This window comes from Heterocephalus glaber, unplaced genomic scaffold (assembly GCF_053883595.1).
Source record: "Heterocephalus glaber isolate CG9 unplaced genomic scaffold, H.glaber_assembly_v1.0 deba00000331, whole genome shotgun sequence".
In the NCBI taxonomy this organism is placed as follows: Eukaryota; Metazoa; Chordata; class Mammalia; order Rodentia; family Bathyergidae; genus Heterocephalus; species Heterocephalus glaber.
Genome location: NW_028258142.1, coordinates 66,953,149 through 66,967,500, shown reverse-complemented (window position 1 = coordinate 66,967,500; position 14,352 = coordinate 66,953,149). Strand labels below are relative to the sequence as shown.

The following is a 14,352-nucleotide window of genomic DNA, read 5'->3' as shown; positions in this document are numbered from 1 at the left end:
ATGCTGGGTGCCCAGCGCCCCAGCCCCGCACCCTGACCTGCACCCCGAGCCCTTGCTGTGATTCGGTCCACCCCACCTGTTCTGTCTGACCTGGTGCCCAGGGCCGTGTGCTGAAGGCTGCTGTCTGTCCTTCGGCGGGAAACCTCACACTCCCTGGGGGTTTCTTAGCAACCCAAAGCCTCTGGTCTGACTGGGCTGGGCTCCTTGCACCTGGGATCTGGTCTGTACTGCCCAGGTGCGGTGCATTTCCCCCGCCTGCTCTGTTCTTGGTGTTGGTCTTGTTTTGAGATGGAGTCTCATTTATGTTGCACAGGCTGGCCTCAAATTCCCTGGCTCAAGTGATCCTCCTGCCTCAGCACCCCCAGTAGCTGGACCTGCTCCCAGCTTAAAGGACTTTTTATTTGGTCAAAGTTACTCACTTTGCAAAGACTGCTCCCATGGTTACAGTGCCCAGGCTGCCTCTGACCCCTCTGTCTCTGACCCCAGCCCTGGCCAGCAGACCAGAGCCCTGTGTGGGCTCTGGGCGGAGGAGGGTGGGCTGGGATCTTGCCGTGGCATCCCCAGCCTGACCCCCGCCTCCCCAGCTTCGTGATGGTCAACAGCGTGGCCATGGAGGGCGACGCCTGTAACATCTGTGCCAAGGCTGAGGCTGAGCTCCTGCAGGTCTCGCGCCGGCTGAACTGCTCCCGAGAGGTAGGGCTGTGGACGCCCCGCTGCCCCGGCCCCGCCTTGCTGTGGGCAACAGGCCTGCAGTGACGCTGGCTCCTGTGCAGGTGCCGGGCTCCGGGCCCTGTGGAGCGGGGCAGCAGCTGTCCCCGTCGGCCCCCATCCTGCTGCAGGTGAGTGGGGCACGTGGGTGGGGGCGCGGGTGGGGCACCCGTCCGGCCCCCTGACCCTGTCGGCCCGCAGCATTACCCGCTGTACCGCGCCAGTGATGCCAACTGCTCTGGGCCGGATGCGGCTCCCCCGGAAGAGAGGAGCGTCCCCTTCAGGGAGAGATATGACTCGCTGTCCCGGGAGGCCTCGCAGAAGGTGTGCTCCCTCGGCCACAAGCCGATGACCCTCGGTAACCAGTCGGGCCAGGCGGGCTTTGTTCCTCTGTTGTTCAGTAGATCTGCTTTTCCTAATCGCAAGTGAGTGATGTGCTCAGCTCATTCTTGCATTCAAGAATTCCCCGCCAGCTTGGCATGGGGGTGCACTCCTGTACTCCCTGCACTCAGGGAGGCTGAGGCAGGAGGATGCCAAGTGAGAGCCCAGCCAGGACAACGTAGTGAGACCCTAAAAAGTCAAAACAGGGCTGGGGATGTCATTCAGGGTGTGGACTCTGGGTTCAATCCCCAGTTCTGGGAAAAAGAAAAAATGCTGCCCATCGACATAAATGGATTTGGAAGTATAAATGGGTCTTAGGGTCTAATTTTTAGGGACTGAAATAAAATGTGCTTTTTTGAAAACGCAGATTTAAGAAGTATATACATGATATACAACATTTATATATAATAAAAATGAATTTAAATTTATATTTAAAACATACCAATTTATATGTGAGATATATAAAATCCGGGATGGGAAGAGTAGATTCTAGTATGACAGGACTTTGAGGGAAAAAGAGCCTGTCCTGCATGATTAGGGTCCATTTCCGTGAAGAACTGACCTGGCCAGTGAGGCCTGCCCTTGTCCCTGGTCCTCACCTCTAATGTCCCCGCCCCATGCCGACCGCCCTGTGTCCTTGTGTCCAGCTGCTGTGGTGGCTGCAGCCTCGCCTGGTGTTGAGCGGCCACACACACAGTGCCTGTGAGGTGCTGCACGGCGCAGGGGTCCCCGAGATCAGCGTGCCGTCCTTCAGCTGGAGGAACAGGAACAACCCCAGCTTCGTCATGGTAACTAACGCGACTTTATTTGTATGCGACAGCTTTCATACTATTCAAGCCAACACAGCAATCAACCGTTCACGCGCACAGTCCGTGAGAATGCACCAAAGCCACGGGGAGTGACCGCCACTCGCTGAGTGGGGGCCCACGAGCCTGGCGCTGTGTGGAGGAGTGGGAGCCGTCACTGTCACCGCCTTCAGACGCGCTGCTTGCCCTGGCTGGGGCTGGTGGTGGCGCCCGTTCAGCCCTGGGCCCGGCTGGCGCCGTGCGCCCCAGCGGTGCCTGTCTCTGCAGCAGGGGAGCAGCCTCGGTCTTCCCACTGAACTGGGATGGAGACATTGGCTGCCACCCTGGCTCCTCGGTCTTGACCCTTGCTGGCTCGACACTTGTCCCCCACTGTGTGTCGGGGCACCGGGCCAGGGCGTGGTGGGTGCAGGGCCTCTGAAGCTGGTGCCCTCCTGTGGGCCCGGGTCAGACTGCTGCATCCGCCCTCTCTCCCAGGTCAGCCTGACGTCCCGGGACTTCGCCCTCTCCAAGTGCTTCCTCCCGCAGGAGGACACCGTGCTGGCCACCTACTGTGGGGTGGTGGGGCTCCTCGTGGTCCTTGTCCTGGCTCACACGGAGCGGCTGGCCTCGCCCTTCCTTTCTGGTTGGAACGAGCTCAGGAGGCACAGGAGCTGGTGAGGTGGTGGCAGCTGTGCTGCCCGCAGGACCTGGAGGCCCAGACTGGCTCCCGAGCCCGCGGGGAGCAACGTGCAGGCCCTCTCTGCATCCCAGAGACCCTGGCATTGCTGTGGCGAGACTGCAGAGACAGTTGGCTGCGCTGTTCTCATGCTATGGAAATGGAACATGGACTCTACACATGTCTGTTCTCTTGTGATTATCAAATACACGGCAGTCAGGCTGCGTCTGTACAGGACATGAAGCTGCTCCCCACTGCCTCCCACAGGAGGCGCACGGACCCAGCGCACGCGGACCCAGGTTCGCCGAGTCCTGGGCACTGCCTGGCGGCCTCGTGGGTTGCGCTCTTGAGGTGAGCGCCGGGCGTGCAGGGACACACTGCTCTTCCGGCTTTGTGCCTCCGTGCTAAACTCCTGGGATCAGGGCTCTGGATAAATGTAATTCTCTTCTCTGGGAGACTGGGATGTTGCTCCGAATCTCATGCCGTCAAAGATCAGAACTTGAAAGAATGGACTTAGGATATTTAAAAATAAATGTTGCAGTAATTTAAAGTCAGATAAGCTGTATTGTTTTTCCCCCTATATGGGTCTGGCTCTTTTTTTTTTTTTTTTTTTGGTGCTGGGGATCGAACTCGGGTCCTTGCTCCTGCGCAGCAGGCAGCAACGCCACTGAGCCAAATCCCCAGCCTGGCCTGGCTCTTATTTTCAACCCAGCTTATATTTATTCATCTTCAGCAGTGCAGGGGATCGAACCCAGGGCCTCGAGTGGGCTGAGACCTCTGCTGCTGTTGCACCCAGCCCAGCAATGGTCCTTTGGTCAGGGAGGAACTGATGGGCGATAATGAAGACGGACAGCATCTTTAAACATTTCTTTTTTTGATGGAGGCGCATTTTTAGTTTTCTTCCTGTTCTAAGTGGGAGTCACTTCCGTTCCCTGTCCCAGGCCAAATGGGAGGAGTCCAGCTGCGGCCAGGGGATGGGCAGGATCAGGTGGCTGCCCTTCCTGGAGGTGATTTTAAACCTGGGCCAGCTCAGAGAGGACTAGGAAGTGCGGACTTACGGAGTAAGCTGTGAAACAGGAACAACTAGGAGGAGAACTAAGGGTGTGATCCGGGCGCTGCCTCTCTGGGTCCGTCAGTGAAGCCTTAACGCAGGGTGGCTTCACAGGTGCCCTCAGACCAAGGAGGTGCCCGTCCACCTAGGCCCACGCAGCCGGCCTCAGTCTGGGATTCTTGAGGCTGCATTTGCGAATCTCCCAGGGTGAGAAACAGCCATGTTTCTCTTTGTATTTCACATAAGGGTTTTGTGGGGCTGGGGACATGGCTCAGGGTAGAGCACTTGCCTGGCATGCACGAGGCTCTGGGTTCCACCCCAGTACCTTCAACACAAACAGAAAGGGTTTCATAAGGTTTCTTCTGGAAAAGACAGATGGAGATGCCCTGCTCCTCCTCCTCCTCCTCTTCCTCGGCCATCATGAAGGGCGACAGCCCGACTCTTTCTCGCTGACCACTTGTACTCGTGATGGAGTCTGTGTGTGCAGCTCTGATGGAACGGCCGCTGGTCTGTCCTGCTGGGAGCTGACGGGGTCTGTACCCGGCACAGCGACCCAGGGCAGTCAGTGCCCGGGGAGAAGGTCCCCAGCCCCCTGGGTTGGAGCTTGGGATTCTGCAGGGAGGCTCAGAGGACAAAGCAGGGGCTGCAGCCCATGTGGTGATGGTTAACACGTGTCGGTTACGTATATTTTTTAAAAGATGAAGACGTATTTTATAAAGTACCAGCCCGATAAAAATGTCCCACAGGGGCTGGGGGTTTAGCTCAGTGGTGCTGTTGCCTGCCTCGAAAGCACAAGGTCCCGAGTTCGATCCCTGGTACCAAAAAAAAAAAAGTCCCACAGCCTATGAAAGCTATTCGTTCCCCTTTTTGGAGCAAGCAGCCGGTCATATCGACACAAAGCTTTCAGCACAATGAGAACACATTTCCTCACAGGTATAGCTACCATCAAGGCACAAAAATCAACGAGGATTTTTGTTCAATAGTGATATAAAAGAAGATTACATTTTGTGGTCTGTACAATATAGTAAACCAGCCATAAACCAACAACAAAAAGAATATGGGAGGAGACCGCAGCCAAGTATTGGGAAAGTGTAGAGTTGTTTCAGACAGGGGACATGTTTTACAGTGGAGGATGTGGCGGCTTTCTGCCCAACTCAGACGCTCCCGGAGAAAGGGATGCTCACTGCCCGTTGCTATGCCCTGGCCAGTGGTGACAGGAGGGGCAGTCACTGGTCAGCCTGTGGCTTTGTGATGGGAAAACCAAAAAGGGCCACATGTTCCCCCTATCCACCGAGTTCTCCATGATGACTTGGTTAGTCAGTCACCAACCAGCGAGTCAAAGGGGTCCCAAAGGCGAGACTTCACCACGGCGCCGCCCCAGAGCTGGTGGTCTGCACAGCAGGGACTGGTGCAGGGGCCAGGACAGCTGTGTTGAGTGGAAACAAAGCTACAGAACCAAACCTGGGGACAGAGGTAGCCAGAGGCTTGGTGGTCACGCACGGGTGCAGTCAGGACAGGACAGATGGCAGCCAGGCGACACTAGACACTACATCCTACCACGGCTCGGGGCAGACGATCGCAGTCCCGAGGGACGCCCGCCTCGGGGACTGGGCCAGGTGGGCGGGGCGCGCTCCCTCACAAAAGCTCATACTGCTTGAGGTGCATGCGCTGGATGATATCGCGACAGTCGTTGAAGACACGGCGGATGTTCTCCGTGTCCACGGCACAGGTGAAGTGGGGGTAGCAGTAGTGCTTGCCGTCACCGGTCGCCGTGCTGATCCTCTGCAACAGAGGGCGTCTGTGTGAGCCACATGGCTCCCAGGCATGGGGGTGCTGGGACCCTAACCCCGAGACTGCCGCTTCATCACATGAAGGACACCCGCATGGCAGCACAGCACACTTCCTGTGTGCCTGGTGGGTATGGGGGTTGCCCTTGGGGTCTGTCTGGCCCCTTCCTCTCTGACACTGTCCCCTGCCCTGCTTCCTGACCGCCATGGACTGAATCCCCTGAAGCTGGGAGCCAAGTAAACCTCTCCTTTAAGCTGCAGGTGTCTGCTGTTGTGTCCCAGCGACTGGAAAGCTGATCAGTGCACACCTGGACAGCCTGGAGCTTGCCTATGCCCATGGGCTCAGAGCTGCAGAGACGGTGGGCATGGCTACAGCACGGCCCTGGCTCCCGGGGGCGCCCACGCCAGCACAGTGGTACAGACCCTGCTTTCATGGTGGGACTGTCCTCTGTCTACACTCTGTCAGTGGCACAGTAGCCACTGCTGCCAGCAGGTGAACCCAGGGCTTGGGTTCTTTCACTTGGCTTTCCCTCACTTAATTTAAGTACCTGTGTGTGACGGGGCCCTGTGGTGCTGCACATCACACGGGTGGCCCTCAGCGCTTGCTGTGTTGCCCCAGCCAGTGGGAATACCCCGGTGTCTGCAGAAAAGGGCCCTGTCCTTGGCAGGTTTGGGAAATGTGGGGTTGAGCATCGTCATGTGTGTGAGGGCCTCTGAGAGACACAGGCATGGGGAATAGGAGCCACTGGGGTGCAGAGGACTGTGTCCCCACCCAGAGCCCTGTGCCTTGCCCTCAGCCCCAGGCCATCGGGTGACTGTCTCTGTTAAGGCTGAATGAGGTCCCGGGCGGGTGCTCGTGTGGTGTGGGTGTCCGTCCAGATGGAAAGGGACAAGGCCCGTGAGGACGGGAGACAGCCACCAGGCTGTGAGAGGTCCTGCAGAGCTGTCCTTGGGTGCCATGGCATTGCTGGGCCCCTTGCCCCACCCAAGCCTGTTGGCCACCGTCTCCAGGTGCTGCTCGGACCACAGAGGGGTCCTGAGACAGCGACCCTGGGGCTGGCGCTCCTCCTCGGGTCACTGTTCGCAGTCAGGCTTCTCAGGTACTGTCTTTTTCTTGGGGAAGAAAGCCTGTTTCCACCCACTCCTTGCACTGCATGCCAAACGCTTCCCTGGTGCCCACTGGAAGACGCTCAGGCCGCTCCCTATGATCGCAGCACTGGCAGTCCCTGCCTGGGGCACGATTGCAGCAGAGGCTCCGCGCCCGCGCCCGGTCGGCTGACTGACACCTGATGTGCACGGGTGCTCACACCGGTGACAGAAATGGGCCTGGGGAGGAGCACCATCCCAGCCCCGGGCGGCTGGGTCCTCCTCACGTGGTGGCTGAGATGGACCCGGGCAACTGCTGCCCGTCTCTGCCCAGCGCACCTCTCCCTCCTTCAGGACGGCCCCACTTCTCCAGCTTGGGACCTTCATTCCCCTGGGGCCCGCGTCACCCAAGCTGAGGTCCTGTCCGGACTGAGGATCAACAGCGGCACCACACCCCAGCCCCAGCCCCAGCCCCAGCCCCAGCCCCAGCCCCAGCCTCAGCCCCACGGCTGCCTGTCTCCTCCTGAGCTGGGTTCCACCTTCTCCAGGGCGCACCCCGAGTCCTGCCAGGCAGATCCTACAGTCAGAGCTGGGCAGCCCCGCCCGTGCCCGCAGTTCCCAGCTGCCGAGAGCACAGGGGCTGGGTGGGCACTGGCAGGGCGACGGGGTCTGTCCAGGCCCGGAGGCCCCTGCTCTGGGGAGGCCAGAGCTGTGTCTCTAGGCCACGCCATCTGCCCAGCACCGGCACCTCAGGTCACTACTGGTTCTCAAGAGCGCAGTGCTCTCGGGGCAGGGCCTGAGTCTGGGCATGAAGAGCCTCACGGAGACCACTTCCAGCGACGCCCTTCCCCACGGCACTGGCAGGGCACCAGCTCGGGAGGGCCCAGAGAAGCAGCTGGGGGTCCTCAGCACGCCTGGCCTGACCCACCCACCTCGCATCTGGACTCTCCTCCGGACTGGACTGAGGGCCTCTCTCCTTCACTGCAGGAGCTGCAGCCGCCTCGCCATCTCTGGGCGGTGGCCGTGACCCAAGGCCAGCAGGCGTCCCTGGCTGGCGGTGGCCGCAGACCCCCGTGTTGAGTGGAAGGCCCAGTGCACCTGAGTCAGGGCCCTGAGGACCCATGAGGGTCATCGGTGTTGAGCAAAGGCAGAGTCAGAGCCAGCGGCTACACATCGCTGGGTAAGATCGTCAGGCAAAAGAAAATTCGCGGATGGATGACGCAGATGTGGGGAAATCATGCCAATTGGTCAGTTTTGGTGAGGCCATGGGAATGGTCAGTACAATTACTTCACGATTTATGTAAGTTTGCAGCTATCTTAAATTAAACCATTGAAGAGGGCCGGGATTTAGCTCAGTGGTTCTGGTGCCCGCCTTGCAAGCACAAGGTCCTGAGTTCGATCCCCGGTACCAACAAAAGAAAAAGAAATTCTTTAAAAAAAAGAATTGAAGAAAAGGAAAATGTCTCAATTTGAGAAGTTCCATTTTCCCATTAACTTTTACCTGCAGCAACTTTTGGATGGAGGAAGCGGGCACAAAGCGTGAGTGCCAGGGCCTTGACTTTGCCCAGGTTGCCTCTGTCCCTTGGACAATTCTTGGGACACATGAGGCTCGAGTGGGCGCCGTCCTGGGGGCGGGCAGCACGGCAGAAGCTCTGTGGCCGGGGCTGATCTAACCACCCTGAACCCGGGTCACGACACCAAGGCTCACAGTTGTGCCGAAGATTCAAGGAGACTGGGAAAGGCTGAGTCATCTGTGAGTTCCATAACAACACTGAGGTGGCAGAACAAAAGGTAAAATCGCTCACCAAAAACAGGTCCCGGATGAAGAACTTGGCTCTTGTAACCTTGGGGTCTTCACCTGCGTCTGGTGTTGCTGTGGAAATTAAAAAGAGTTTCCTGTCAGTGGTGTGAAGCCGCAGTGTGACCGCATGGAAACAGAGCTCCTCACAGCCCCGTGGGCTCTGGCCTGCTCCGGCTCCCCTCTGACAGACGCCAGGCAGGCGGGGGCGGGTCCCCTGCAGAAAGAGGCTCACGGAAGGTTCTGGAAAGCCGAGCAGTCACCTGACCCGGGACCAGGGCCCTGCAGTCCGCACCACACCGCCCAGCCTCGTGGGCTCCGTCCACGTGGGCCGGGACCCCGTGCTGCCTCTGCCACCTGGCCCCAGGGGGACAAGACACCAGCACCCAGGGCTACCCGAGGGCGGGGGGAGGCGCCCGCTGCCACAGGCACGAGGGGCGTCGGGCGAGGCCCTGCAGGTGGGTGGTGAGGTGCTCGCTCTGCCACACGGGGCGGCCTCCATCCGCCAGCTCCAGTGTCAGCAGCTTGGAGCCCCGCCTGGAAAGCCCACCCCCGAGTGAGCGCAGAGGCCCAGCCGGGACGCCTCTGGGCCGTGTGCCAGGCCTATGTGAAACACAGGTGACTCCAGGTGGACTTGGTGCTGCCCCGAGGAACCTCGTTCTGTCTGGACAAAATCCACGTCTCCCTGCAACCCCGCTGGCCTGGCTGCATGGGGCCCTCCTGGGCTCCAGCCGTCGAGGCGCTGGGGAGAGACTGACCTAATTACGGGGTGCCCTTGGGTCGGCCTGGGTTGGGGCTCACCGTCTTCGGGAACGGTGTAATTTGCATACTCGGGGAAATAGTCTTCAATCTTTGATTTCCCCGCCAAGACTTTTTCGGCCAGCATGTCCTGTTTGTTCAGGAACAAGATGATGGAGATGGTCCGCAGCCACCTGGAAGGGCAACAGACAACATTTCACATCCGGGGTGCACCGAGTTCAGCTGAGCAGGGCCCGGGGACCCTTCACTTCCCAGGGCTCAGCACTGGTCCGTGGGGGCAGTAAAAATGCCTTAAACCCACTCCCCAAGTGGAGAGAGTGGCACTGTTTCCTCTAGTTGTCAAATACATAATCTCGGCAAAAAGATTATCTTCTATCATCTTTAGTTCAGATTAATTAACCTTGAAATAATTAAATTGAGATTATAATTTATAGCCGGGCATGGTGGTGCATGCCTGAAGCACCAGGCACTCAGGAAGCTGAAGCAGGATGCTCAAAAGTTCGAGGCCAGCCTGGGAAGTTTAGTGAGATTCCATCTCAAAAGCAAACTTGAAAAAGGCTGGGGACGCAGCTCTGCGGTGGAGCACGACCCTGACACGCGGCCCTGGGTGCAGGCGCAGTGCCACCCCAAGACCCAGATACAGGGGGAACAATCAAGCGTCATCGTGACAGCCGCCCGGAGGCCACACTCTCAGGCTGTGTGCCAGGGCTCTTTCCTCTTTCTCCGGTGTGTGTGGGACGGAGCCCAGGCCCCTCCAGCACCCCGGCGCGGAGTCTGTGACCTGCATCACAGGGCAGGTCCTTTCTCTTGTGGTTGTGGTCTGTAATTTATAAAACGACTTGAAAGCATTCTTTGGTTGGCCTGCTCCTTCTTCCCCACCAACTGTCCTACACCACAGCGAGGGGCGCTGCTGAGCAGTGCTGGGGACCACGTCTCCTGCAGCCAAGCTCCCCAAACTCAGCTAGTTTCCTGCTCTCCTTGGGGGCATTTCTCACGGACTCTGGTCTCCTTGAGGAAAGAGGCCTGGGCCGGGCCTTCCTCACTGATGGCCTCTGGTCCCTGCCACGAGGCTGTGTCAGGCTCGGTGATCCCAGAGACCAGGCGGCTGTCAGCAAATGTTCTAAATGTCAAAAACCAAACGAAACCAGCTTTGAACCTGGACACAATCTCAGGCTTTCAAAACAATTTAAATTTTCTTGAAAAAGCATCATCAGAGTGTAATCAAAGAACACTCCCCATTTTAAGTGTAACTATACTTTACACAGAGTGAAACAGATACTTCCCTATGGCCTGGGGTTTATCAGCATGGAAAGGATGTGCTACTCGGAGAATAAGCATGAAAGGGAGCACTGCTAATAAACAGATCTGCAGCCTTTTGAGGGTGTGTATATGAATATATATACACATGAATATATATATTTTTTGTGGTACTGGGGTTTGAACCCAGGGTGCCCTACGACTGAGCTACATCTCCAGCCCTTTTAACTTTTAAAAAAAATTTCGAGCCAGGATCTCACCAAGTTGCCCATCCTGGGCTCAGACTTGCAATCCTCCTGCCTCAGCCTCAGGAGCGGCTGGGATTACAGCCGTGGGCCGCTGCAGCCAGCTGCTGCCTAACAGAGGGAGACCTTCCTCCGGCTGCCGGCCGCCTGCCCTCATCACCTGTTGTTCCAGATGCTCTCAAAAAGGTCCAGGGACTCTCTCAGCCGGTTGGTGTTGTTGTCTTCCCGGATGACCATGTTGTAGCTGCTGCAGGCCGCCACGTAGATGATAGCGGTGACATCTTTGAGGGGAAGAGAGCAGGGGCAGGGGGTGAGCGGGATGGCATCGTGCCCCACACCCTCACCGACTGGGCTGTCGCCAGGGGTTGTGAGCGGAGGCGAAGGTGCGCTGTGTCGAGGGGCGCTCCGTGGGCCGGGAGGGCTCGCCCGAGAGACAGAGGCCAAGGGACCTTAGACTCTGTCAGTGTGATTCACACTTGGGGAAGCAGCACAGCAACCCTGAGGTGCCTCGCCCCCCGTGCGCACTGCTGGGTCTCAGCTTAAGGCCACCCCCTCCCGGGAGCAGGGCGTCACCGTTAAAGCACTGGATCCACTTCCTCCGCTCGTCGCGCTGGCCGCCGACGTCGAACATGCTGTGGAGGAGAGCGGGTGTCAGCGGGGCTTGGAGCGGCCCTGTCTGCTTCCCCTTGCTCTCGGCTGTGCACCACGTCCCCACCAGGGAGGGCCAGGCTCTCACCGCCCCGGAGCCAGGGTGGCTGTGTCCCCAGCACCAGCCGAGCTCTGAGTCCTCCCCGCTCTCGCTCGGGCCCTCTGCTCTGCTGTGCCCCAGCCCCATCAGGTCCTCCCAGCTGTCATAGGCCCTGGGCTCCCAGACTGTGCCCTTCCCTAAAGCCAGGCCTGTGAGCACCACAGACCACACCAGGGCCGGGGTGGCACCTTAACTGTCTCCCTGGGGGACCTGCGGGCTTGGTGGTGCTCGGTGGTGCAGGCACAAAGGACACAAAGGTCCCTGCTGTAGGTGGACCCCTCGCCAGGACAGAGTGGAAGCTGCCGGGTCCAGGGGCTGCACATCCTGATGGCAGTGTCATGCTAGGTCCTCAGGACACCTGGGAGTGGATGCCACTGGGACGGGGTCAGAGCACACAGTGGGGTCTGCTCAGCCCCAGCAGCATCCAGGGCCCTGAGGATGGGATGTGCAAATGTCCTGTGGCCAGTGAACTTGGAAGATGCCAACACTGTCCAACTGCAAGGGGTGGGCAGCAGGTGGAGGGGAGAGCAGGTGGATGGCCTGGGTCAGTGGTACAGGGCTGGCGAGGAACCCAGAGGGACAGCAGGGTGCGGGTGGTGCTCAGGGAGACTCAACATCTGGCCGGCTGAGCCCTAGGTGGCTGGGGGGCCGTGAAGGCTGGTGTGGGGGCTGGGAGTGGACAAGCCTGCGTGCCAGAGGCTCTGCGCAGGGAGAATGGACTTCTCCTCACCAGGAGGAAAGCAAGACAAGCTGCTGGGGTCTGGGAGGGGCAGCGGGGAGCCCCAGAGGGCTGCAGCCTGCTGCCTCGTCCTCAGGCTCCCGCTCCTGGCCAGCTGGAGCATGGTTCCCTTCAGGCCTCATCTCATTTGCCCCGAAGGAAGTGGCCACAGTGATGCCGACCCCGGGGAGCCCCGCCGGGCACACTCACTGGAAATTCACTTTGTCCACCTGGAACCGAGTCTCGAAGATCCCTGAGGTCAGCACCCTGCACCTCAGCAGGTCCTGAGGGGAGAGGCCGGGTGGCCGGGTGAGCGGGACCAGATCCGCAATCCAGAGGGGCAGAGAACTCAGGGGATCGCCCTGGGCCTCGACCCCAAGGAAAACCCCATGAGTCATGTATTGCGCCAGTCCTAAAAGACCCGATGTCTGTGCCTTTATTTCCCATAAGACTTTCTACTAAGAAAGCTTTGAGCTCATCCTGCTGCCTGCCGTGGGCCACAGCGAGGGGAGAAGCTCCCCGCAGCCCCACTCCAGCCGCCGCCCCCACACGCTCAGGGCAGAGGAAGGGGCCCTGTGATGGGGCTCCCTCCCCCACAGCCCAGCCAGACCAGGTAGTCCTAAGGGGCCAAGGAGCCCAAGGGCCAGAGCTCACACCCAGCACGCAGGGCGGGCGCCAGGTTCTTTCTTACCCAGATGCACTGGGAGTCTGCGCCCTGACCCTGGGGACCTGAGGCAGCCCCGTGTCTGCGCATCCAGGCGAGTTTAGGACGCAGCCTAAAGGGTGCGCAGGACCAGGGACCAAGGGTGAGCAGGACCAGGACCCCAGACTGCTTTCCAGCCATGTGGGACTCAGGGGAGGGCCGGGGTCCCAGGCCCAGGGTCTGAGGGGAGATGGAGCCTCCTATGCTGCTTGGGTCACCCCAGCTCTGTCCCCAACACAAAGAAGGTTGCTCTGTTCCAGCTCAGTCCAGGGCCACTCTGGGCGCAGCCTGGTGTGTCGGGCCCAGCAAGAGGAGCGGCCTGAGAGGGGTCTGCGGCTCGGGGCCATGGGAGCGGCACTGTCCAGGTCTGCGTGGAGCTCTCCCCACACTGGCAGGTCTGGGGACCCCGACACACGCAGGCAGCATGCGGCGCAAGGTGGGGGTGTTTGGGAAGTTCCCCTTAATTTATTCAGAAGCGACCGCAGGGGTCCCGGAGGAGGGCAGGTCGGGCTCCTGTACCTGGTCCGTGGGCGTGTAGTCCACCAGGCTCACACTGTCGATTCTCTCCAGGAAGCTGCAAGACAGAGCATGGCCAGGGGTCAGAGGTTCTCGGGGCACTGTCCCCAGGCTGGGGCCGCACAAATAGGACACCATCGAGGCACAGCAAGCACAGGAGCAGCTTTGCCTTCCTCCCAGCCACAGCGCTCGGGCACAGCACTCAGGCCTGTCCTTCTCCACCTCCTCCCAGTCCTGCGGGGCCAGGGTCCTCAGTCAGGTGGACACCGGGCCCCTCCTCGGCTGGCATAGAGCACGGTGACATAAGTAGGAAGGGGAAGGTGACAGGGGACAGAGAGGGGGTAAGAGGAGGCAAGAAGCACAGGGATGTGCTGCGACCACGCACCGACTCCCCACGAGGAGAGCGAGCATTATGGGCTGATGAAGACTTGAGAAAAGGGAAGGGATGCAAGGTGGCAGGTGTTCCTGTAGGGGACGGAGTCCCCAGAGCGAGCCAGAGGTCACGCGTGCTTGGTGGTGTGTGCAGCGCGAGTGTGGGGGAGGACGGAGTGTGTCTGCCCCAGCAGCTTGGCCTCCCTGCCGGCACAGGGAGGATCGGCTGAGGCAGGGTGGCAGGGCCCAGGGGTGGCATGGACATCTGCCCGGTGGCCTCGGGCCTGGTGCTGTTCTCTAGAACATGAGACCCAGAGGGTGGCCTGTCCTGGTGGCTCCGTGTCCCCAGCACCCAGCCCATGGGATGAGCAAGGGCCGAGGGGGTCAAGGCCCAAGGAGACCGGTGAGCAGAGCCACTGGGCCTGGAGAGCGGAGGTGAGCAGACTCAGGGCCCAGCCCTGCCCGTCGCCTGCTGCCTGTCCCTGAGAATGTGGCCCCGTCCCTGGACCATCGTGCACTCAAGCAACTGTGGTCTCCAAGCCAGTGTCACAACGGGGCCGTTTAATGACCTGTGTGGCTAAAGCCACAGAAGGACCGCTGGCCTCCCCTGGCCACCTCAGCGCCTTCCTTCCAAGACGCTCACGAGGTCCTAGGCCCAGGCTGAGCCTGGCACACTGGTGACCGTGCGGCAGCATGCGCCCTGCACCTCGGCATGAAGCTGGCACCAGGGCGGTCACAGGTGAGGGGTGCACAGGCTGAGCA

General features: G+C 59.8%; 2 protein-coding genes across 22 annotated transcripts in view; one reads left to right on the top strand and one right to left on the bottom strand.

Moving 5' to 3' along the window:
- Mppe1 (metallophosphoesterase 1) overlaps positions 1–3,100 on the top strand; it is a 15,434-nt gene extending 12,334 nt beyond the window's left edge. For 12 of the 19 annotated variants that reach the window (XM_004853252.4, XM_004853249.4, XM_013075265.3 and 9 more), the window contains 5 exons: positions 585–693; positions 774–839; positions 910–1,032; positions 1,737–1,877; positions 2,370–3,100. In XM_004853252.4, the coding sequence (XP_004853309.1) occupies positions 585–693; positions 774–839; positions 910–1,032; positions 1,737–1,877; positions 2,370–2,552 (622 nt within the window). In that variant the 3' untranslated portion in view covers positions 2,553–3,100. Of the gene's footprint in view, positions 1–584; positions 694–773; positions 840–909; positions 1,134–1,736; positions 1,878–1,909 lie in introns of all 19 variants that reach the window. The other 7 variants (XR_015444895.1, XR_015444894.1, XM_087195011.1 and 4 more) reach the window with 5 other exon arrangements.
- A 15-nt stretch (positions 3,101–3,115) lies between these two features.
- Positions 3,116–14,352, bottom strand: part of Gnal (G protein subunit alpha L) — a 110,546-nt gene continuing 99,309 nt past the window's right edge. For all 3 annotated transcript variants that reach the window (XM_087194970.1, XM_004853254.4, XM_087194973.1), the window contains 7 exons: positions 13,222–13,276; positions 12,210–12,283; positions 11,107–11,165; positions 10,694–10,814; positions 9,074–9,204; positions 8,280–8,347; positions 3,116–5,383 (listed from right to left, as the gene is read on the bottom strand). In XM_087194970.1, the coding sequence (XP_087051096.1) occupies positions 5,237–5,383; positions 8,280–8,347; positions 9,074–9,204; positions 10,694–10,814; positions 11,107–11,165; positions 12,210–12,283; positions 13,222–13,276 (655 nt within the window). In that variant the 3' untranslated portion in view covers positions 3,116–5,236. The remainder of the gene's footprint in view (positions 5,384–8,279; positions 8,348–9,073; positions 9,205–10,693; positions 10,815–11,106; positions 11,166–12,209; positions 12,284–13,221; positions 13,277–14,352) is intronic.